The sequence below is a fragment of the Pongo abelii genome, chromosome 9 (assembly GCF_028885655.2).
Source record: "Pongo abelii isolate AG06213 chromosome 9, NHGRI_mPonAbe1-v2.0_pri, whole genome shotgun sequence".
In the NCBI taxonomy this organism is placed as follows: Eukaryota; Metazoa; Chordata; class Mammalia; order Primates; family Hominidae; genus Pongo; species Pongo abelii.
This window is the reverse complement of record NC_071994.2, coordinates 7,023,042-7,045,947: the sequence shown is the minus strand read 5'-3', so window position 1 is coordinate 7,045,947 and position 22,906 is coordinate 7,023,042. Positions and strand designations below refer to the sequence as shown.

Sequence of the window (22,906 nt, the reverse complement as noted above, 5' to 3'; positions counted from 1 at the left end):
GGGCTGGCAGCCAGGACTCCTGGGCTCTGGGCCTGATACTACTCTATCTGTCTGGGAAACCTCAGACAGGGAAGAGATCTCTTGGTGCCTCTCTTGGCAATGTCACTGACATCCACAGTGACTGTCACATGCGTGTCAGTTGTTCTGTGGGTTTGCTGTATGTGGGGCACTGTGGAAGGGAAGAAAGGCCTAGATTCTAGTCCAGCTCCACCACTCAGCAGCTTCATGCCCACAGACAAAGGACAAAACCCCCCTGAGCCTCAGTTTTTTCGTGGACAAAATGGAGTGAACACCTTGCGGGGCCGCTGCGGGGTATGTGAGAAAAGAGCTGCAAAGGAGTTTTGTAAACAGCACGTTTTAGAGAGATAAGGAAGGATGGTTACAGCACAAAAGAACAGAGATAGTTCCTCCCCATGAGGACTGGAAAAGAGCTGGGGAGAGCAGGCCAAAAAGGTCACTCTTATCACGAGGACCACAGCAGAGAGTTCCAGGAAACTGAAAAAGACGAGTTCATCAGGCTTCCAAGACCTCCTGGGAAGGCAAAGGACACAGGGACCTCCTCAGGTCAGGGGAAAACCGAGGGAAGGGGACAGCCACACAAACGCCCTAAAGTCTAATGACGGCAGAAAGGGGTCTTGGGGGATGGGGATGGGGTTCACAGCAGTGGCCTGGGCGTGATGACCCTGGCGAAGGACGGGGTCGCAGAGCCCTTAAATCCTGGACCAGTGGCTGATTCCAAAGGCAGCAGGGACCATGCCAGGATTTTGGGCAGAAGCACAAAGTGCTGGACTCTCCTGACAAGAGCTGAGAGAACTCAGCGGCGCCAGCAAGGGGATGCGCCGTGCACTGACCATCTGCATCCTCTCTGCCTCACCCCAGCCTAGGATTCCGTGACAGGCCCTCCGGGAAGACCTCCGCGAACAACCCTCTGCCTTGGAGTCGGCAATCCTTCCTCGAGCACATGGACGCCCGGTGTGGGGAAGCCCACAGTCTGGCAGGGCTCGCACTGGGCAGAATAATTGCAACGTAGTCATGAGGATCGGGCATGACCTGCTTGACTTTTCCCTCCTCCCATGATACACCGATGCATACCGCAGGTGCACACTAAACGCCGAATCTATAGAAAGTGGAACACACCAGGACCCAGCAGAAGGCGACATGCGAGGTTTGTTTACTTGTGGCATCAAAGGCTGGGAGCCGGCGGGCGTAGTCCACGAAGTGAAGCGGGCTAAGGAGGGAGCGAAAGAGCGAGGGGTGGGGACAGCCGCCGGTAAATGCCAGCCCGGCGGAGGGAGGAAGGCAGACCCCAAGCCGGTGGGACCACATCTCCCAGAAGCCCCGGCGCCAAGGCACTGGCCTCTCAGTCCTCCCCCGAGGAGGCGGGGCCGCTGGCGAAGTTGAAGGGGCGCAGCGATACCGGTGGGCGGTGCCGGCGTCGGGCGCGTGACGTCTTTCCTGCGCGCCACCTAGCGTGTCTATCGCGCCAGTTCCTCAGCCTCAGTGCTGTGAAGGTGACAGCGTGAGGTGACCCAGCTGGCCCCCCGCGATGCTGGCAGCACGGCGGCTGCTCGGCTGGTCGCTTCCCGCGCGGGTATCTGTGCGTTTCAGCGGTGACACGGTGAGGCCCGGCCTGGCTGGGGCCACGGGTGTTCGGGGCCGGGTGTCGCGGCCGCCCCTGTGCACGAGCAGTCCCTGGGGTCTGTAGTGGCCTCTGGAGAGCCCTTCTCCCCAGGCCAGGTGGGAAGGCCCTCGCTTCGGCCTGGTTGAAGTAGGGGAACGGGTCCCAACGCGGGGCCGACTCCCTTGGCCCTCTGGCTTGCTGGCTTCCCTTGTTTCACGGTCCTCGGCCTGGCGGAAGTTTTGCGGGTTATGAAGTGCCCTAGTCTTTCATTCCCTCCTTGTCACAGCCTTGTAGGGCGTGAAGGGGTCATTGCCCTATTTAGGGATGCGCACCTCCTGATTTCCCGTCCACTGCTCTGCGCCCTGAAGTGGCTGAAAAGTGCTCTTAAAAGGATGGGAATCCCGTCGCCCTCAGCTGGGGCGCTCTCCACTGGGTCGTGGGGCTCCTCATTTCATCCTCAGTGAGCCCCTCCATCACCTGTGTGTTAAGGAGGCATTTCTTTCCCATCAGTAAACACATTTCGCCTCTTCGGCCGAGTTAGGAATATAAAAGGCCCCCGGCCTACCCAAGTTTTGGTCCAGCAGGGCAGCCGGGCCAGGAAAGGGCCAAGCCGCCACACTCGGCTTGTGGGGCGGTGTGGTGCAGTGATGCAGCTGTGGGCTTTGGCCACCGACAGACCTGGGCTCACATTGGACCTGCTGCTTTTGACTGTGAGACCTTCCATAAGTTCCTTTTGCTCCGAGCCTGAGTTTTCTCCTCTGTGAAATAGAGAAAATAGTTCCTATAGAGTTGTTATGAGGATGAAATGGGATTTTGGATGTAAAATGCTTCCATCCAGTACCTGCTGAACAAAATGCTTACTAATGGCCGGGCGCGGTGGCTCACGCCTGTAATCCCAGCACTTTGGGAGGCTGAGGCAGGCGGATCGCTTGAGGTCAGGAGTTCGAGACCAGCCTGGCCAATATGGTGAAACCCCGTCTCTACTAAAAATACAAAAATTACCCGGGCGTGATGGTGAGTGCCTGTAATCCCAGCTATCCAGAGGCTGAGGCACAAGAATTATTTGAACCTGGGAGGTGGAGGTTGCAGTGAGCTGAGATTACACCACTGCACTCCAGCCTAGGCAACAGAGCAAGAGTCTGTCTCAAAAAAAAAAAAAAAAAAAAAATGCTTACTAAGTGGCAGTGGTAGCTATGATGCTATAGATGCTTCCCTAGCCCTAGCCCAGCCCCTCCTAAATAGGGAGACCCAAGATTCTGTAGCTTCTGGCCCAATCCCTCATGGTCCCAGAGCGCTGCTGGTCCTCCTGACCCTTTGTCTCCCTAGACAGCACCCAAGAAAACCTCATTTGGCTCGCTGAAGGATGAAGACCGGATTTTCACCAACCTGTACGGCCGCCATGACTGGAGGTGAGACAGTGCCCTTAGTGTGTTGGGTCCCGGAGCAAGGCATCCCCTTCACTGCCTTCCCTATTCTGTACAGGCTGAAAGGTGCCCTGAGTCGAGGTGACTGGTACAAGACAAAGGAGATCCTGCTGAAGGGGCCCGACTGGATCCTGGGTGAGATCAAGACATCGGGTTTGCGGGGCCGTGGAGGCGCTGGCTTCCCCACTGGCCTCAAGTGGAGCTTCATGAATAAGCCCTCAGATGGCAGGTGTGTGTGTGGGGGTGGGGCAGATGTGGCTGTGGGAGAGACTTGGGGGTGGCTGGGGTTTCCCTGGGCCTTTGGGCTCTTTCCTTAGAAACTTAGCATGAACGAGGTGGGCACATGTTCCCAGGCCTTAAATGGATGGGACTTACTCTGTGGACTTCCACAGGGGAGACTTATGTAGCAGAATCAACACATGATTTTGACTCAGGCAGACTTAGTTCAAATCCTAGCTCTGCCTCCTAATCATAGAGGTTTGGGCAATTTCCCGGCCTTTGTGAACCTTAGCTTCCTTTTTGTAAACAGGTACGGTGATATCATGCAAGGATTAAAGAGAGAATGTTCATACAGCTTTTGGCCTGTACGCTGGTTGGCACATAAAGCAAATGATAGATGTCACCTGCTTTACCTCCTTTTGATGGTAGAGCTTGAGGAGTGCTCTTTGTCACCAAGAGTAGAATCTGGCTCTCGGGGGCAGACACAAGGAGAGATGTTTGCATGAGCTGAATGAAGACCTTTCTTGTGGTCATAGCCACCCAAAGATAGAATAGGCAGTGAGCTCCCTGTCATTGGTGGTGGGCAAGCAGAGCCCCTGGGACATGTTGGGAGGGCAGTGAAGGATTGGCTGTCAGAGGAGACATCTTTGAGGCCTCCCTGGGTGGAGTGGGGTGGCATGGAGTTGAAGACCCAGTCCTGGTGGCCCTGTAGCCTGTCTGACCTGTGGGCCCCTGCAGGCCCAAGTATCTGGTGGTGAACGCAGACGAGGGGGAGCCGGGCACCTGCAAGGACCGGGAGATCATACGCCATGATCCTCACAAGCTGGTGGAAGGCTGCCTGGTGGGGGGCCGGGCAATGGGCGCCCGTGCCGCCTATATCTACATCCGAGGGGAGTTCTACAATGAGGCCTCCAATCTGCAGGTGGGCAGGGAGAGACGTGGACAGATGAGAAGGTGCTCAGTGTGCACTCACACACCCCTCACCCAGCACAGTCGTTCTGAGGTGTTAGTACCTGGTCTCTCAGTGGTTGAACTGGGGGAGTGGTGGCCAGTCCTGCATGCATCCCAGATGGGACTTGGCTCCCAAAGCCTCCTTCCAGGGCTCCTAATGCTGCTGGTGTAAATTTTTTTGCTTCAAAAATATAGTATTTTTTATAATAACAAGTAGTAAGAAGAAAAAACCTAAGTGGAACTACGTGTTTAGCAAGAGAGCTGAATAATTGTGAATATAAACAATTCTTATTTGGAGAAATTACATTATGTTCATTGCTTGGAACTATGAATTATACTTATATCTGTAGGAAATATAGAAAAATAAAATAGGTTAAGGCAATAGGGATATAGGCAATTACATTTTTATTTTAATTTTATAAAGACTTTTATTTTTCCTCACAGACTAGGGTAGTTAGGAGACCTGATAATAGCTACTTCATTTTTATTTTCCTGGCAGCAAAGCAGCTTACTTACGTATTCCTTCTTGCTTATCTGTTCCAGATCATAGTCAAGTTTTCCAATTCGTTTTACTAAGCTAGAAAAATTTTTTATACCAGGAGCATTAGGAGCTTCACCATGGGAGGCCTTCAAGGGCTTCATGACTCCTGAAATTATAGGCTGACTCCTGGGCTGGGGGTGGGCTGGGAAACTCACACCTTTGTCCTGCAGGTGGCCATCCGAGAGGCCTATGAGGCAGGTCTGATTGGCAAGAATGCCTGTGGCTCTGGCTATGATTTTGACGTGTTTGTGGTGCGCGGGGCTGGGGCCTACATCTGTGGAGAGGAGACAGCGCTCATCGAGTCCATCGAGGGCAAGCAGGGCAAGCCCCGCCTGAAGCCCCCCTTCCCCGCAGACGTGGGTAAGGCCTGGTGTAACCCTGGGTCAGACTGTGTCCTGTGACACCCAGGATCTGGCTAGGCTCCCTTTGGATTGTTCTTAGGGATTTCTGAGTGCCTTCCCGGCTGGGGCCAGATAGAGAGTAGGCTAGCAGCAACACACAGGCTCCCCCAGAGCCGCCTGCAGTCCCTCCTCCTGCCTCCGTCCCCCCCGCACCAGTGCTGCTCTGTGGCTCCACCTTCACAGTGCCTGTGCTGAGGCTAAGGGCATGGTGGTGAACAAGGCAATGAGGCATCTCTGGAGTTCGGGGTCCAGCAGGGATAAGAATGATAAGGGGATATTAGAGCAGGGGCTCTGCCATGGGAGCCAGACCCTGGGACACACCTCCCTGCCAGGAAACTTGCCCCACCCCCTAGCAGCCACCTGTTCTCTTCCCATTTCCCTGAAGGAGTGTTTGGCTGCCCCACAACTGTGGCCAACGTGGAGACAGTGGCAGTGTCCCCCACAATCTGCCGCCGTGGGGGTACCTGGTTTGCTGGCTTTGGCAGAGAACGCAACTCAGGCACCAAACTATTCAACATCTCTGGCCATGTCAACTACCCTTGCACTGTGGAGGAGGAGATGTCTGTGCCCTTGAAAGAACTGATTGAGAAGCATGCTGGTAAGGCCTGGGGCCAGCCAGGTGGTGGGTGGGTGCACAGTAGGGGCAGGTGTCCACGAAGAGAGCCTGGACGGGAGGGCTCAGGAGACGGGGCTGGGTCTAGGGGCTGACTAAGGGCCTGGGCTCAGGACTAGGCAGGTGTGCCGGCCCCAGCCCTGACCATGCATCCCTTTGGGGACCGACTTGGGGCCCCAGGGGGTGTCACGGGCGGCTGGGACAATCTCCTTGCTGTGATCCCTGGCGGCTCGTCTACCCCACTGATCCCCAAGTCTGTGTGTGAGACGGTGCTGATGGACTTCGACGCGCTGGTGCAGGCACAGACAGGCCTGGGCACAGCCGCGGTGATCGTCATGGACCGCTCGGTAAGGGTTCACACACCAGCCCTGGTCCCTGCCCTCCTGGTTGCTGTCTCCCTCCCTGGGCCTCCCAGAAAACCCTCTTGCCAGCACTCAGGTCTCAGTTCCTGCAGCCTGAGATAAAGCAAGGTGGAAGAGGAGGGAGGAAGGCTGCTCTGAGGAGAATACCCCGGAGTCTGGGCAGCACAGGGGGCCCAGGGAGGCTGGAGGAGGCCAGAACGCTGGGTGGGCTGGGAAGAGCTTCTGGAGCTGGGGGAGGGGCTGCTGCTAGGGGGCTGAGGCCCAGGCTTCTGTCTGGCTGTGGGTGCCTGCTAATTGCCCCTCGTCACCCAGACCGACATCGTGAAAGCCATCGCCCGCCTCATTGAGTTCTATAAGCACGAGAGCTGTGGCCAGTGTACCCCATGTCGTGAGGGTGAGCATCGGGCAGGTTGGGGGTCTGCTCGCTGTGGCTTCATTTAACCTCCACCCCACCGCGTGGCCTGTACCCCTCAAGCGCCGCCCCACATCCTGGCTGGGGAGATCATCAGGCCCTCTCTTGTGGCTGTGGCTGCAGGTGTGGACTGGATGAACAAGGTGATGGCACGTTTCGTGAGGGGGGACGCCCAGCCGGCCGAGATCGATTCCCTGTGGGAGATCAGCAAGCAGATAGAAGGCCATACGATTTGTGCTCTGGGTGACGGGGCCGCCTGGCCTGTGCAGGTATTCACCACCCTTCTGCGTAGCACGGAGGGTGGATGGCATCAAGGACCCAGGGTGTTGGGGGATTTTTGGACTCTGTTTCACACGGTCCCCCCACCGACCCCAGGGTCTGATCCGCCACTTTCGGCCGGAGCTCGAGGAGCGGATGCAGCGGTTTGCCCAGCAGCATCAGGCCCAGCAGGCTGTCTCTTAGCCCACCACTCTGGCCTGCTGTCCTGCGTCTATCCGTCTGGAATGCTGGACAATAAAGCGAGTGCTGCCCACCCTCCCACTGCAGCTGCTGTGACTGTGCTCTTTACCCTTTACCCAGCACAAGATCCTCAAGGGTGGGAGGGGAGAACAGGGTCCAGTCTGGCCCATGGCCAGAGAAAGGACAGGGTCTCGTCTGGCTTGAAGGAGATGTTTATTTCGGCTCCATGATTTGGGGTGGGGTGAATATGAAAGCGGGGAGAGAGGAAACACCTCTCTGACTTGGGGCTGGGCATGATGGGTAAGGCAGCCCCAGCCTCCACCATTTTTGTGGGGACGTTTCAGGCAGCTGTAGTGGAGGGGCAGCAGGCAGGGCCCATGGGCTAGTCGCTGAGCTGGACAGGCTTGCTGTCCAGCGGGTGCCACAGCTCCAGGCGGTGGTCACTGTGGCCCAGGCACTCAAGCCAGTGCCGCAGGCGCTCCCCACTGGCATGGCTGCCCAGCTGCACCCCGTCTGCCATGGGGGATGGGTCAGGAACCGCCAGGAGCCTACTGGGCCCCCACCCCAGCTTCTCATGTTCCCACTCACCAATGAAGTCATCAGCCGTGCCTAAGTCATAGTCCCACACGGACACCAGCAGCGTCTTCTGAGCCAGCTCCTCCCGTGGGCCTGAGTAAAAGAATTCCTGCAGGGAGAAGGGCAGAGAGGCAGGAAGGAGGCAGCCTCGGCTCTTCCACAGCTTAAGAAGCAGGCCACGGTAGGGTAGTGGCTCAGCATGTCAGGGCCAGGATTGGCTGGGACCTGCCTGGCCCTGGCTCACCTCATTGAATTCGGGGTTCAGGGTCTTCCTGCGAACACTGGTCTTGAATTTAGATTTCTTCCCTGCATTTGGATGCAGGAAACTGAACGGGGAAGATTGGCGGGTTAGGTGTGGCCCTGGAGAGGTGAGGAGTCACCGTCTTGTCCTCACCTCCCTGCTGCCTACCCCAGTTCACTCACAGGCGCACGAAGGGGTCTGAGTAACCGTTGGCATCCATGGGGGCCAGGTGGGCGCAGCGCAGCACACCCACCAGCAAGCCACCCCACTGAGAGCTGTAGCACAGTGACAGCAGGACACGCCCACGTTCCTCCCAGGCCACCTCTGTCTCCACCTCCTCCTGCAGGTGTAGGCTGAGGTCAGCCCCCATCCAGCCCAAAGCCCACCCCCTTTAGCCTCCGCGCTCTGGGCAGGAAAGCTCAACCTGGCCCCAAAGAAATCGGGGGCAACGACTTCATTTCCAATACAGCCACTTGCCCAGTGCCATGGAAGTGGCCCTGTGGGTCAGCTGTACCCTCTAGGGCCTGACCAAAGGCGAGGCTTGCTGACCACATGACCAGTCAGATACGTCTGTCATGGAGGGGAAGCGAACTGGCTGACATGCCAGTAGCTCCCTAAGTGGCTTCCCATCCAGTGCCCATAGCCACCCCTGTAGGCAAGCGGCTCTGAGAGGATGTTCACTTCCCAAGGAGAAGCAGATCTCTTCAAAACCCCACCGTCTTCGCCCCCTACTTCCCTGGGGACCAGATGCTGAGTGTCGTTTGTCACACTCTGGGCCCTGGTGCTTCTGAACAGGCTCAGGGAGGAAGCCTGGGGAGGATGCACTGCTCTCACCCACAGGGTAGGTTTCCATTTGCAGAAAGCCCCACCACCTTGCTCACAGGCGGTTCTCAGGAATGCGGGAGTGCTCTGTGAGCACCCACCATGCTCCGGGCGCTGTCGTGCTTGGGATCTGGGGCGGAGGGTACACAGGGCTGGCGCTGGGTGAAGTGGCCTGTCCATGCCACCTTGGTCACTTGGGCTAATCGACAGCTGCAGCAACTTGTGGCTCCACCAGGGGGCAGGGCACCCGGCACTTCGGGGAGGAGCTGGTAGGGGGCCCTGCTCTCAGCCTCCCAGCTGCCTCCCCCACCAACCACAGAGGTTCTAACTAGGTCTTTGGTCTCCAGTGGTATCAAAGAAACCCCTGCAGTCACCCTCACTGTCTCCGGACAAGGGCCTGTCTAGGACAGCCTGCCCCAGGAGTGGCCCCCACACTCCCCTCAGGCCAGACCCCAGCCAGGGAGCCCTACCCATCTGTCCTCTCTTCCACCTCGCCCAGCCTCCCATCCCAGGCCATGGACAAATGCCGCCAGTTTCAGCCTCTGCCTCAAGGCAGGTCTCTGCCCAGCTGCGCCCCCAAGGGCTCTGCTTGTCCCAGTGCCCCACAGCTCCTCTGGGCCGCCCTGGCAAGGGAGTCACCCTCACTTTGCCATTAGGTACCTGGCTGTCCCCTGTGACAATGAGGGCTCACGGGGCCTATGAGAGCTGGCCTCAGGTTCCTCCAAGTCCCCTACGCCCCTGCCACCAGGCCTGCCCCCTCATACCTGCTCAGCCCAGCTGTCCTACCCACCTCATAGAGGGACATGCTGCGGGCTGTGTCTAGGCTCTTGGGCCTCTTGGCCTGAAAGGGCAGAGAGCCCGGTCATCCTGGCCAGATGCTGCCCAGGTCCCCCTCCCTGTTCCTCCCCTCTAGCTCCCCCCATCACAAGGTTCCTGGCCTCTGCAGTCCCACCCTGTGCTCCAGCCCCACTCACCAGTCTCCGCTTCTCCAGACAGATGTCGAAGCTCCTGGCTCGGTTTGGCACCAGCTTCCTCAGGGGCACCCGCAGCTCCCCCAGTTGAGGCGCCTGCTGCCATTGCCGCAGCCATGGGTCCTCGCACACACACAGCCTGGTGGCCGCCCAGGTCAGACCTGGCCAGGCCAGCCCCATCCCTCTGCTTCACCCCCAGGTGGCCCAGGCCGGATCCTCACCTAAGGGTCTTGCAGGCAGCATCCTGGCAGGTGAAGCCGTGATAGGTGAGTGTCTCCTCCCAGACAGGTACCCTCGTGCCCCGAACGGTGCGTGTCCGAAGCTGGCTGGCCTAGGGCCCAAGCAGGGTGGGTCAGGGCCTCCTAGGGCTAAGACCGTCCTGTAACCCCCCACCGTACCTCCCTGGTAGGACACCCCCACTATTTGCACATCCCAGCAACTGAGACCTAGGCCTTGCGGGGTGGGGAGGAGCCAAACAGAGCCAAGTGGATGCCCCAGCCTGGGTGTTCCACCAGAGGGCAGCAGTGGGGGGCCTGGGGCTTCCCCTCACCTTGCCTGGCCCCTGGCAGCAGATTGGCTTTGACATAGGCGTCCACGGAGCCTGAGGCCAATGGCTTGAGGCCCTGGGAACAAGACAGTGGGTATGAGACAGGCCCGTGGCCCAGCCCTCTGTCCCAGGAACACCCACCCCCATCCTCACCTTGGCACGATGAGCCATGCAACGCAGGGCACTGTTGTCTGCATCAAAAAGAAGTGTGAACTCCAGGGTGCCCGGGGCAGCTAGAGGCGGGTGGCAGGCAGGGTCACCTCCTACCTCAGCTCAGTCTGCCCCCACCCATGGCACGTGCCTCCTGCCTTGCCCCTCCATGGCCAGATGGTAGGGACACCCCACTCCCTCTCCTGGCTGGGCTGAGCTCAGGGTGTCCCCCTCTTCCTGCCCCTACTCACTGCTGTCGTCTGAGTCTCCTTCTGGCTCTGGGTCGGGCTGCAGCTGGGGTGCAGAGCGGATGGTGGACGCTGCTGCGGGGCGCAGGTCCGGAGGGTGCAGGGCAGGCTCCGCAAAAGGGTAAAAGTGCGGGAAGTAGTGGGAAATCAGGCGGATGGGCCGGATGGGGCCCGGGCTCACATCGACGGCCATGTGCTCCCGCGTGCTAACCCGGGGAGGCTGCCCACCTGCTGCCGCAGTGCCCGCCATGGGACCCAGATGGGGGTGCGGAGACTCAGAGAAATGCCTGAGGACTGGGGCTGGCGGGAATGCACCCGGCCTCGGAAATGGGGTGAAGAAGCATCGCTGATACCATGCAGGGACCTGAGGACAGAGCGCACGGTTGAGGGAAGGGCCGGGGGAGTCCTCAGCCTGGAGAGTCGTGGCAGGCTTTGGAGGGGACTGGGTGTGTCGGGAGTCAGTCCAGCTCCTGGTCCTTACCGCTCTGGGAGCTACTTCACCCAGTGTGAGTTGCTGCTGCTGGCAGTGGGTATGCACTCTTGGGGGGCAGAGCCCGTGACTGCTGTGTCCCCAGTGAGTGAGGGTGACCCAGAGCTCAGAACCCTCTCAGAGCTTCTTCCTAGCGCTGAGGCTCAGCTTCCCTCCTCCCTCTGCCCCCTTCACACTTTGTCAAAGGGAGTTATTTTTACCACCATCATGTGGCCCTGCTCCCAGGTGAGGAGGCTGGAGGGCCGGAGGGCCGGAGGTGACAGAGGGCTGTGGAGGTGATAAGTGGTTTGTGGGAAGGAGGGAGCGCATAGAAGGAGGGGAGGGGGTGCATGGGAAGGCGGGAGGGGAGGGAGGTCTGGGGAGGAGAGGAGGGGAGCCACAGGAGGGGGCCTCTATGATGGAGCCCTGTGGGGGTGGCCAGTTTACACTCTGCAACATGAACCAGATCATCCCACCTCCACCCCTGCTTGGAATAAAATCTGAACCCTTTGGTAAGGCATGGCCCCTTTTCACCTCACCAAGGAGTGTCCCCTTGGCATCTCACAGTAATGGCCCACTCCCCTCCCAAACTGGGCCACCCTCCCTGCCCTTTGACCTGACCACTCCTACTCACCTTTGGTTTCTGGGTCACCCCCTGCAGGGGATCTTGGCTGGTTTTAACCATCCAGCATTCCCTCTCCTCTCTTCTCCCCAGTTATTCTTTTAATTTTTAATCAACATAACTGTAGGTGTGTATGGGGTACAATATGGTGTTCTGATGTGATATGTGTAGAAATGCGATTTCTACAATATGCATTGTAGAAAGAGTCAGACAGGCTAATGAAAAAAAGAACACTTAAAATGTACTCTTCAGTCAACTGTGAAATACACAAGGCGCTATTGTTAGGGATGTTTGCCATGCTGTGCAACAGGGCCTTCAGCTTACTCTTCCTGACTGGAACTTTGTACCCTAAGAGCAATGTCTCCCCTCTCCCCATCCCTAGTCCCCCACTCTCCAGCCCCTGGTGACCACCATTCTCTCTGCTTCTAGGAGTTCAACTTTTTCAGATTCCACATAAAAATCAGACCGTATAGTATTCATCTTTCTGTGCCTAGCTTATTTCACTTAGCATATCGTCCTCCGGGTTGATCCATGTTGTCACAAATGACAGAATGTCCATCTTTGTTAAGGCTGAACAGTGTAGACAGACCATCTTATCCATCCGTCTGATGCTGGGCAGTCAGGTTGCTGCCGTGTCTTAGCTGTTGTGAATGGCACTGCAGTGAACATGGAGGCAGACACCTCTTCAGCATGCTGACTTCAATTCCTGTGGATACTACCCACAAGTGGGGTTGCTGAATCACACAGTAGCTCTATTTTTAGTGTTCTAAGGGACTGCCATATGATTTTCCAAAATGGCTGTGCTCATTTACCTTCCCACCAACAGCACATAAGGCTTCCCTTTCCTCCACATCCTCACGAGCATTTGTTGTCTCCCATGGTTTGGTAGTAGCTTTTTTAACAGGTGTGAGGTGGTATCTCATTGAGATTTTAACTTGTATTTCCTGCACGATTAGCGATGCTGAGGATTTTTTCACGTGTCTTTTGAGAAATGTATGTTCAGGTCCTTTGCCCATGTTTAAATGGGGATATTTGTTTCTTGAGTTCCTTGTTTCCTTTGGATATTAGCCCCCTTATCAGGTGTATGGTTTACAAAGATTTTCTCCCATCCTGTAGTCTCTCTCTTCACTTTGTTGTTTTTTTTTTTTTTTGCTGTGTAGAAGCTTTTTAGTCGGGTGCCATCCCATTTGTCTGTTTTTGCTTTTGATGCCTTTGCTTTTGGGGTCCTATCCAAGAAATCATTGCCCAGACCAATGTCTAGAACTTTCCCCATATGTTTCCTTCAAGTAGTGTTACCATTGCAGGTTTTTGTTTTTTTTGTTTTTTTCCTTTTAGATAGGATCTCACTCTGTCGCCCAGGCTGGAGTGCAGTGGCACAATCTCAGTTCACTGCAGCCTCTGCCTCCTGGGCTCAAGCGATCTTCCCACCTCAGCTTCTTGAGTAGCTGGGATTACAGCGTGCACCACCATGCCTGGCTAATTTTTTTGTATTTCTATACAGATGGGGTTTCACTACATTGGCCAGGCCGGTCTTGAACTCCTGAGTCACGGTGGCCGGCCTTGGCCAACCAAAGTGTTGGGATTACAGGCATGAGCCACGACGTCCGGCTCACTTCAGGTTTTTACAGGCCATTTTGAGTTGATTTTTGTCTAAAGTGGGAACCTCAATTGTTCTTCGGGAACCACTGCTTCTCAGTCCAGGGAGTTCCCCCTCCTACCCAGGCAAGCATCCCAGACTCTATCCATCAATGTATTGTAAATCCAACTGGCCATGTGACAGGCTCAGGGAAGGACATGTGACTCAAGGCAGGCCAGTGAAGTGCACTTCTGGGTTAGACTGGCTGGGAAGGAGCAGCCGTGTTTTCTGTTGATGGACGCTGCTATCCTCTCCTCAACCTCTCACATTCTGCACTAGAGACAACCTCCCCGGGGCTGAGGCCAGCACAGCGCAAAGCACAGCAAGAGGGGAGCCCCTGAGCCCCTGGATCCAGCCATCCTGCCACGGCAAGCTCAGACCACCCGCTCCCTCAACTCTTTCACAGAACCCTGGTCTACCTAGTTGATGTCTTACGTAATTCCACTATTATCTGTGATTAATTAATGTGGAACCACATGATTATCTGTGTGACCTCGTCTGAGGTCTCCCCTAGACTGAGCACTCCTCACTCTGGAGGGCAGGTGAGCATCTGACCGGTCCACAGCTGTGGCCCCCACACAGCAGCTGGCACACACAGGGGCTCTGTGTGTGAGACCCCTGCAGTAACACCCAGGGGCATGGGTGCGCCTTACTCCTCTCTGGGATCCCGGAGCCCAGCACAGGGTCAGCCAGGCACAGCAGACAGAACAGGAGGTGCAGGCTGAGACATGGGCAGTGCAGTGCCTAAGAGTCTGGGCTGTGGAGTCTGAGAGCTCTGGTTCCAATCCCAGCCTGGGGCCCTTAGGCAAGGTGTCTCTCCTCCCTGAAAGCAGTCTCACCAGCCAGAGACAGTGTTGGCCCCGCCTTACGGGCTGTTGTGAGGGTAAGATGAATTGACTCCAAGTACTTGGCACCCAGGAAGTGTCCGCTGCTGTGGGGAATGGCGTGACTGGAAGGAGGAGCCCCAACCAGCGACCTGGAGTGGTCTGCCTAAGGTCAAGGCCCCAGTACAGCAGAAGCAGGAGCTCTAGAGCTGTCAAAGACCTTTATTCAGTCCTGGAGTGGAGCTGGCCTGGCAGGGTGAAGCCAGGGGCTGCTTAGGGTGGGCCAGACCCTCAGCCCCTGAGCAGCTCAGGCCGGCCAGGCGGGGCTGGTAGGTACCAGGTGCCAGCAGCTGCAGGGCAAACTCTGTGATGACAGCTGTGAGGCCCCAGACCCGGTGTGGTCCATGCAGGAAGACGGGTAGTGTGTAGCGGAAGTGGCCACCCCGGCAGAAGTGGGTATAGCCCTGATTCTGCGTCTGCAGCAGGTGGGCCAGCGGCAGTGCAAACACCTCATCTACCTGCAGGCAGGAGGCAGAGAGGGTAGACAGAGGACTGGAACAGCCCAACCTCCTCACATCCCCCAGCTCACCTCCTCCGAGTTGGGCCTGAGGCTCTGGGGATCCAGTGGGCCTACACCAGCAAGCACTGGCACCACGGTGGCCTTTCGCTGGGGAAGATGGCAGGCAGTCAGGGAAGCATGGCCTTGGCTGGGTTTGAAGGCTGGGGAGGGGAGTGTGAGAGGAAGACCCCTTTGCCATGCGTAGGCCTTTGGTAGTCATGTTCGGGTCCACCTGCCTATGTCCTCCAGCCATGCTGACTGACTCAGGTCCCTTCAAATGCACTAGACCTGTTCCCTCTGCTTAGGACAATCTCCCACTTGGCATTCAAGCCTGGGTTCAATCCCTGCCTACCCCATGAAGCTTCCCTGGCCCTAATCCACCAAGCTGAGCGGAGCTGGCCCACCCCATCGCCCTGGGCCACCTCTACTCAGGACACTAGAGCCTTCCCAATCCCTTCCCGAGGGGGTGTGTGGGGTGGTGCATGTGACCAGGCAGATTAGGGGCACCCCTCCACACTTCGTGCCTGTGGGGGTCCACGACCACTCTCCTGGTCCCTGGGAGCCCGGCTCCAGGGCACGCACAGAGTGAGTGAATGGGGTGGGGTGGCCTCAGCCAGGTGGCTCACCGGATCATACACAGGCCGCAGCAGGCCCCACACGTGCTCCTCGGGCACTGCCAGGCCCAGCTCCTCCCGGGTTTCCCGCAGGGCCGTGTGCACCACGTCTTGGTCAGCCGGGTCGCACTTGCCGCCTGGGAAACTAAACAGACAAAAGGAGTCTGGTCCGTGGACTCTTGGGGCCATGGAGAGGTCGGGGTGTCGGCAGTGCGGGGGGGCCAGTGGCCCACCGAAGTATGGCCTGCCTCTGCCCCTAGTTTACTGGGAGGCCCCAGGCAAGCGATGCGACCTCTGGAGGCCAGTTTACCTCCCTGAGCAATGGGGATAAGCAAGAGAGGCCCGGGGCAGCGCAGGATAAGAGGGTCTGCAGCAGAGGCAAGAAGATCCTGGGGCTCAGATACCCAAATTCGGCCTATGGTGGCCCCAGTAACACTGACATTGTCCTCAGGATGTTCTTAATTCCCGCCGGGCAGGGCCCGAACCTCTCCGTAGTCGCCGGCAGGGGGCGGCGTCCGCCCTCTTAGCGGGAAACAGCTCAAAGGGGTGTCCCGGGCCCAGGCGTGCGCGAAAGGACGCGCACGAGGGGAGCACGAGGGGGCGCACGAGGGGGCCCACGCGGCTAGGACGTCGCGCCCGGGCAGGTGCACCGGGGCCGACGGACACGGATCGCTGACCTCTCGCCGCAGCCCTTGGGCGGAGGGACTCTCCCCAGACTCATTTTACGGAGGCGGAAACCGAGGCTCGAAGGGGCTAAGTGCCCTGCCCGAGGTCCCTGCCAGCCCCGGGCTCCTGTGGCCTCCGGCAAAGGGCGAGGAGTTCCCGGCCGCTGTACCTGACGTCGCCCTTGTGCCTCCCGGTCAGGCGACTGGACCGCAGCGTGTACAGCAGCGCCGGGACCCCACGCACTGAGCAGAGCGGCACGAGCACTGCGGCCGACGCGGGCCGCGCGCGGAGCCGGGCCGTGGCCCCGGCCAGCAGCCGGCGGCAGCGCAGCTCGCCCTCGGCCGACAGGCAGTCGGGCAGCATGTCGAGTCCTGCGCGGCCGGGACACTGAGAGCGCGGGGTTGGGCGAGGGAAGAGGCGGGGCGGGGCGGGGCACTCAGCCCCGGTCCCTCAGCCCCGGTCCCTCCGGAAGCTGAGAGGGAGAAGGGGCAGCTCGCCCGACGCGTCCCGCCGGGGGAGCTGCTGAGCGGCAATGGTGTCGGGGGACCTCGGTGGGGTGGGTCTGTTCGTGGGCGGGGTTGGGTCTGTTCGTGGGCGGGGTTGGGTCTGTTCGTGGGCGGGGCCTGCCCGGAGACTGGGCCTCGGTGGTACTGGGTCTGTTCGGGGGCGGGGCCTGTTTGAAGGCGGGGCCTCGGTGGGACGGAGTCTGCTAGGGGGCGGGGCCTGTTTGAAGGCGGGGCCTCTGTGGGACGCGTTGAATCCCCCGGATGGGAGGGAGGGAGGGAGGGAGGGTGGCGGGGCGGGGCCTGCGCGGGAGCCGGACCCGAACGTTACTGCGAGAGGGCGGCGGGGCCTAGTAGGCAATCGAGGCTGGGGCGGGCTGGGGGCGGGGCCTGGACCGGAACTTTGGTACGAATGACTGGGGGGCGTGGCCAGGCGGACTGTGCTTCCGGCAGGGCCGGGCCAGGGTCGGGGGCGTGGCCGCGGGGAGGGAGATGGGCGCGGAGCTGGAGGACCTGGCGGTGGTACCCTCAGAGATCCTGGAACCGCGCGGACCGTGAAGCGCCCGGCGACCGTCCTCGGTCCCGTTGGGTCCTGGCGTTGGGGTGTCTGATGAGGCCCTGCCGGCTCCCGTTGGTCCGTCCCTCCCTTAGGGGCTCCAGGATGTACGGAGCCGGGATCCCACGGGGATGCCCCTCTAGGAGCCCGAGGTCGATCCGTGCGCGAGAGGAGCGTCCGGCCCAGCCTTCCCTCCGGTCCTCCCTCCCGATGCCGCTGGGTGGCGCGCGCCTCCCCCAGTCTTGTCTTCCCCTCTGGCTCCGTCGGAATCCAGCCCCAGGCCTTTGACCTCCTTGTCCCAGCGTCCAGAGCTCTTCTCCCTTCCTGCCTTGAGTGTTGACCGGATTCCCAAATCCCTCCCCCGTTCCTACCTCGGCTCCTGTGGTCATTGACCACCGTGGTTCTGCGCCCTTTCACCAGACCCTGGGCTTGGGGACCAGATGACCCCAGCCTTGCACACAGCATTTAAACGTGGGGTGGCGGGTGTCCGCCATGCTCTGCTGTGTGACCTTGAGCAGGTCCCGCGCCTCTCTGAGCGCCAGTTTCGATCCTCATCTGGGCAAGTGCAGCCCTGCCACTGGGCTGGAGTCACCACTTTTAATATTACTGTGTGCTCCCAGGGATGCGGACGGCACTGGGCAGAGCTTCGGGATGCCTACAGGGCTGATGTGGGGACTGTGATGGGTCTGGGAGTTCCTGAGGCCCCCACCCACCGTGACCACGAGGACAGAAGTGCTCTGACCACTCATGCCAAATAGTTTAATGTTAGGGGGAAGGGAGAGGTAAGGCAGGGTTTTCAGGAGTTACCCCCAAAGCAAGAGGGCACAGTATTCAGGCTGCTGGGGTTGGGAGGTAGAAGGCCTGGTTCCAAGCTTGTCATGGTCCCAGCCTTGCTGTGACCCTGGACAGGTAGCCTCTTTCTCTAGACTTTCACCTACCCTGCTCTTCTTGAGACAGAGGTGGAGCTGGAGGGGGCGGGGCAGAGGCTGATTCCCATACCCGTTGTAAGGTCCAGGGTAGCAGGGCTTCCCCACAGGGCTTCTGCCATCACTGGAAGTCCTGGCCAGGCCCCAGACACACCACAGTGGGGGACAGGAGCCCCAGCCCAGCTGGGAGATGCAGGCCTCCTTGATCCCTATCAGCCCGGATGTTGGGGAGGGGGTATGGTGCTGGTCGGGTCCTTGGGATCCCTAGGTGGCTCGGGGCTCCAGAGTACAGGCTCTGATAGGTGACAGGCCTGTAGGTGGCCGGGGCCAGCAGGGCCTCAGGTGGGGGCAGCAGCTGATGATGGAGCTGAGCAGGGGTCTTGGAGGTGGAAGCTGAAGCTTTGTTGGGGTCTGAGGGAGGAAATGGTCTGAGTGGACTCTGGGCCTCCCATCGCATCCTCATCCCTCATCCCAGGCCTACCCTGGTCCCTTCCTGCTCCTTCTTCCCAAGTTACCTACCTCTCAGCCTTTGCCTTTGCTTTTCCCTCTGCCTGGAATTTCTTCTTCACCTTCTCCCTCTGTCCAAACCCTTCCCAGTCCTCCAAGGCCCAGCTTGAGAGCCACCTCCTGCAGGAAGCCTGCCTGGCACCCCCTGCCTGTGCTCTCTGTCCTGAGCCCCATATTGTCTTACGCATGTCTGCTTCCCCCTCTGTGTGTCCACACAGGGGCCCTGTGGATTTGCTGAGCTGCTGAAGCCCCTTCCTGGAGGTCCTGTCCCTTTGCCTCCTGCCCACCGTGTACACCTTAGTCCCACTATGTCTGCAGGCCTGGGGCCTTACCTTTCTCCCTGTCTGTGGTGCCCTTCAGCACACAGGGACTGAGGCTGCTGTGACTCCGGGCTGGGACACTGAGCAGGGGCCGTGGGGCCACAGGCCTGAAGATAGAACAAGCAAGAACGGGGGGAGGGGATCAAGGGGAAGAACCCGGGCCAGGGATCATGGCCAGATTCAGATGGTGGGGCCCCAGGATGGGTCAGAGGGTGTGACCCTGAAACAAGGGTCGGAAACTGAGGCCTTAGGATATGCCTGGGGTGGGGGCGAGGGGCTAGGATCAGGGTCAGACAGTACCAGGAGTCCAGGTCACTCTCTCTAAAGCCCTTGGCAAAAGGGTTGCTGGCGATTTTCAGCTGGGTGATCTGCAGGAGACAAAGTGCAGTCGTGGGCTGGCCATGAGCCAGGCTCAGCCACCTTGTCCTCCCGGGAACCCGCAGTCAGGAGGCCCTGGCACCCGGGCCCCTTGGCCCAGGAACTCTGAGCTGATAGGAGTACGGGCAGGGCCTTGACTGACGGCAGATACTCAGGGCAAGTTGGGAGGGCAGTAGTCTGTGCCAGTGAGGGCTGCAAGCCTCAGGGCTCAGTCTCCACCCCTGTGAAATGGGCGTGCAGCGGGTGCTCCCGAGCTGGTTCACCCACCCTGTGGTTCTGATAGGCTGTCACAGCTGTGAACTGGGTCTCTGTGAAGATGAAGGACTTGAAGTTCTCCTGGGCATAGCGCTCACTGTCCTTGCGTGGGTCCACGAAGACCACGTGGAAACGGGGCTGGTAGCGGTGCATGGAGTTGAGAATGATCTGTGGAAGGGACAGAGCAGGGGTACAGGGGTGAGGCGGACTACAGTGGACTCCCTGAGGCTGGAGTCCTTCCCTCCAAGCCAGGAGCCTGCCCCGGGCCTGCCACCCTGTTCCTTTCATGGCAGCGCAGGGTCTGAGCTGGAGAGGCTGCGGTTCCGTGTCAAAGGCCCCTTTGGATCATGGATCCTTGCCTCCATGTCCTCTCACACCCCACATCCCAGCTGCCACCCACTGCCTGTGTGCCGGCCCGCCACTGTCACGTTCAGCGGTTTCCTCGGTTGCCTCCCGGCCTGTCCGCTGTCCCCGCCTTACCCCTCTGTTGCTTCTCTACACAGCTGCCCAGGAAGCCACATCACATAGCCCCCGCTCCTAACCTTCCAGCGACTTCCACCCCACACGGTAAAAGCCAGAGCCCCCCGAAGTCAGCCCGGCCCCTCAGGCATTTGCCTCCTTGGCTTCCCCTCCTGGCTCCACTCCGGCCCCATGGATGCGTCTTGCAATTCTGCCGGCCCAGGATTCTCTGGCCTCAGGGCCTTTGCACCTGCTGTCCCCTCTGACGGGCATGGGCCCCTCCATCCCCCACCTCCTTCAGGTCTTCAGCTCCCTGCATCCCCTGAGAGCAGTGGCACCCTTTCTCCGCCCCCTTTCCGTACCTCTGCTTTCTCTTTGGCATTTGTCCCTATCTGAGACGCTGGACACAGTGTCTTCTGGACCCTGCCTCTGCCCCAGGAAGTGACCTCTGTGAGGGCAGGGATCGTTGGCTGTTTGACCAAGTGTCAATGATGCTGTGTCCGCACATAAAGCGGGCCTGGCCTAGGCTGGGCGTTCCATACCTTGTCCTCCCTCTCTTTGCGGGGCACAATGTATGCTGGAACATTCCCCCACCCCCACCCCCTTTTCCACCTGCCTGGACAGCCCTCTCTGCTGTGCCACCCCCAGCCAGGTGAGCTCGCCACCCCAGCTCCCCGCCCCGCCTTGGCCATCAGCAGCAGGCAGAGGTGCTGGGCATCAAGGCCATTGGACACCAAAGTCCCTACCAGCCCTAACCCCAGGCCCTTCCGTCCCCGCCGTGGCCCGGGCCTCACATGGCCATTGTCATCCAGCAGGTTGTTGGTCAGCTTGAGCTTATCGAAGGACACAATCTGGCGCATCCACTGGGCACCCTTGGCCGGTGAGTCGGGGTGGAAGTGTACGCGGCCAGGTGTGGCTGGGTCTGCCTTGCCCGCCACCAGCCAGGCCGAGCTGTGGAAGGCATACCTGGGGAGCACAGCGAGGTGGTGAGGGCTGCCCCAACCAGAGTCGCACCTGAACAATACAGGTGGGATGAAGGGGCTGCTGCTGACTCCAACACTGCTCACCCCACCTGGCGGGCACCTTGCTAAGGAACCCAAGGCTCAGAGAATCCTGTTGAGACCTGAGCTCCCTGTGGCTGCACCTGGCTGGTGGATGACAGGATAACCCCTGCTGCCCTGGGCTAGACCTCTCAGCTGCCTGCCCGAGGCTAGCCCACTGCCCATGGAAAGCTGCCTGCCCGAGGCTAGCCCACTGCCCATGAAAAGCTGCCTGCCCGAGGCTAGCCCACTGCCCATGGAAAGCTGCCTGCCCGAGGCTAGCCCACTGCCCATGGAAGTCTGCTGGGTACCCTGAGCTGGGCTCCCTCCTGCCCTCAGGCTGTTGTTGCCTGTCTGTCATCCTGCCCTTAGGCTGCACCTCCCTGGCATTGTTTGGACAGGCCCCTGCCTCACCTTGGGGTGCAGGAAGGGTCTAATTCCTGGTCTCAGCACCTGAGACCTGAGCCTGTGCCCCAGGCCGGTCCCCGCACCTGTATCTCTTGTCGTCCAGGGGGATGAAGTCCATCAGCAGGGCGTAGTCGGCCAGGGAGTCCATGCCCAGGATCTTCACCTGGAAGGGGGGGAACATCCTCCTGCGGGAGGGAGGTGCTCAGCAGCCGGATGTGGCTCCAGCCCTGGCCCCTGCCCCACCCCGCCCCCGCTGCTCACACCTGCCTGCCTTGGTGACGATCATCTCAGTGCCCAGCTGGTTGAATTCTTCCCACAGGGGCTTCATCTCCAGCTGAACCGTCACGCTGGACACACGTGGGTTCTTGGGGCCCTGCCCAGTGGGCTCGGCCACAGCTTGGGCCCCAGTAGAGCTGGTGCAAGGGCCTGATGGGAATGGCGACCCCAGCCGGGGCTCCCAGCCAGAGCTGGTTGTGGGTAGGGAGTAGGTCTCTGAGGGTGCAAGTATGCCGAGGCCAGCAGACAGGAAGGCTGTGGAGAGAGGACGGAAGTGTGGGCCCCACGCATCACCCAGCCAGCTCTTATCCTTCAGGCTGCACCTACATGCCTCTTCCTCCAGGAAGCCCTCCCTGACTGCCAGGGCTGTGTTCTCACAGGATCCCCCACTCAGCATCACTCTGTGAGGTAAATGCTCACTTAAAGTCTTTTTTGCCAGCAAGCTCCTTGAGGGTAGCGTCAGGGCCTGTCTTGCTCCCCAGAGAATGTTTGGGCCATCTTGTGTCTATGTGGCCTCAAGCAAATTGTTTCACCTCCTGGAGCCTCAGTTTCCACATCTGTCGGAAGGGGTTCTTAATACCTGCCTCACAAGGCCGATGTGAGGATTAGTGACCACGCACAGGGGCTGGTGCACAGGGGGGCCCTTCACAAACAGCACCTGTTCTAAATGATATGTGTGTGTGGGGGGGGGAGGGGGCAGGGGTCTTCCCCAGCTCTGTGGGACCCTGCCTCCCGGTGCTGCTGAAGGAGAGCTGAGACAAGAAGAGCCCCCCATTCAGCACCAATTACCCATCCCTGACCTTGACAACCCGCCCAGAGCCTGCCTCCAGAAACCCATCCTACCGTCTTTTTCTCAGGTCTCTGCACTCTTCTAAACTCTTGTCTTTTGATCTGCAATCCCGGCACAAGTCTTGGCCAAATGCTTTGTCACCCTTCACCCCTCCAATTAAAAAAAATCTTAGCTAAATAAGATACCATTTTATACCCATTAAGATGGCTATTAGAAAAGAAACCAGAAAATAAAGTGTTGGTAAGGAGATGGAAAAATTAGAACTCCCTTTTTTTTTTTTTTTTTTGAGGCAGGATCTTACTCTGTTGCCCAGGCTGGAGTGCAGCGGCAGCTCTGTCATAGCTCAATGCAGCCTCGACCTCTTGGCCTCAAGTGATCCTCCCATATCAGCCTTACAAGTAGCTGGGACTATAGGTGCACACCACCACACATGGCTCCTTTTTTTTTTTTTTTTTTTTTTTTTTTGTAGAGATGGGATCTCCCTATGTTGCCCAGGCTGGTCTTGAATTCCTGAGCTCAAGTGATCCTCCCACCTTGGCC

At 59.0% G+C, this 22,906-nt stretch overlaps 4 protein-coding genes across 7 annotated transcripts; 1 reads left to right on the top strand and 3 right to left on the bottom strand.

Moving 5' to 3' along the window:
- Positions 1–1,375: 1,375 nt before the first annotated feature.
- On the top strand, positions 1,376–7,089 carry NDUFV1 (NADH:ubiquinone oxidoreductase core subunit V1). Of its 2 annotated transcripts, XM_024255999.3 has the most exons (10): positions 1,376–1,618; positions 2,948–3,030; positions 3,104–3,274; positions 4,003–4,186; positions 4,927–5,116; positions 5,543–5,755; positions 5,951–6,117; positions 6,445–6,526; positions 6,668–6,813; positions 6,920–7,089. In XM_024255999.3, exons 1-10 carry the CDS (start codon positions 1,547–1,549, stop codon positions 7,004–7,006), a joined length of 1,395 nt encoding a protein of 464 aa, XP_024111767.2. In that variant the 5' UTR covers positions 1,376–1,546; the 3' UTR covers positions 7,007–7,089. The 2 variants fall into 2 exon arrangements, with proteins under 2 accessions (XP_024111767.2, XP_024111768.2); XM_024256000.3 differs by lacking the exons at positions 5,951–6,117; positions 6,445–6,526 and having other exon boundaries at positions 1,440–1,618.
- LOC100454217 (double C2-like domain-containing protein gamma) lies at positions 5,002–11,738 on the bottom strand. Of its 2 annotated transcripts, XM_054525529.2 has the most exons (8): positions 11,662–11,738; positions 10,562–10,922; positions 10,164–10,393; positions 9,835–9,944; positions 9,617–9,752; positions 8,003–8,160; positions 7,824–7,905; positions 5,002–7,688 (listed from the first exon to the last, which is right to left on the bottom strand). In XM_054525529.2, exons 1-8 carry the CDS (start codon positions 11,710–11,712, stop codon positions 7,386–7,388), a joined length of 1,431 nt encoding a protein of 476 aa, XP_054381504.1. In that variant the 5' UTR covers positions 11,713–11,738; the 3' UTR covers positions 5,002–7,385. The 2 variants fall into 2 exon arrangements, with proteins under 2 accessions (XP_054381504.1, XP_054381505.1); XM_054525530.2 differs by lacking the exons at positions 10,562–10,922; positions 11,662–11,738 and having other exon boundaries at positions 10,164–10,236; positions 10,314–10,555.
- Positions 11,739–12,778: 1,040 nt separating this feature from the next.
- On the bottom strand, positions 12,779–16,777 carry NUDT8 (nudix hydrolase 8). 2 transcript variants are annotated; one of them, XM_002821437.4, is made up of 4 exons: positions 16,118–16,777; positions 15,295–15,427; positions 14,699–14,776; positions 12,779–14,627 (listed from the first exon to the last, which is right to left on the bottom strand). In XM_002821437.4, exons 1-4 carry the CDS (start codon positions 16,309–16,311, stop codon positions 14,322–14,324), a joined length of 711 nt encoding a protein of 236 aa, XP_002821483.2. In that variant the 5' UTR covers positions 16,312–16,777; the 3' UTR covers positions 12,779–14,321. The 2 variants fall into 2 exon arrangements, with proteins under 2 accessions (XP_002821483.2, XP_054381506.1); XM_054525531.2 differs by lacking the exon at positions 14,699–14,776 and having other exon boundaries at positions 16,118–16,641.
- A 985-nt stretch (positions 16,778–17,762) lies between these two features.
- Positions 17,763–21,973, bottom strand: TBX10 (T-box transcription factor 10). The gene is made up of 8 exons (XM_054524979.2): positions 21,904–21,973; positions 21,564–21,831; positions 21,384–21,485; positions 20,647–20,818; positions 19,406–19,561; positions 19,061–19,128; positions 18,773–18,867; positions 17,763–18,344 (listed from the first exon to the last, which is right to left on the bottom strand). Exons 1-8 carry the CDS (start codon positions 21,971–21,973, stop codon positions 18,055–18,057), a joined length of 1,221 nt encoding a protein of 406 aa, XP_054380954.1. The 3' UTR covers positions 17,763–18,054.
- Positions 21,974–22,906: the final 933 nt, after the last annotated feature.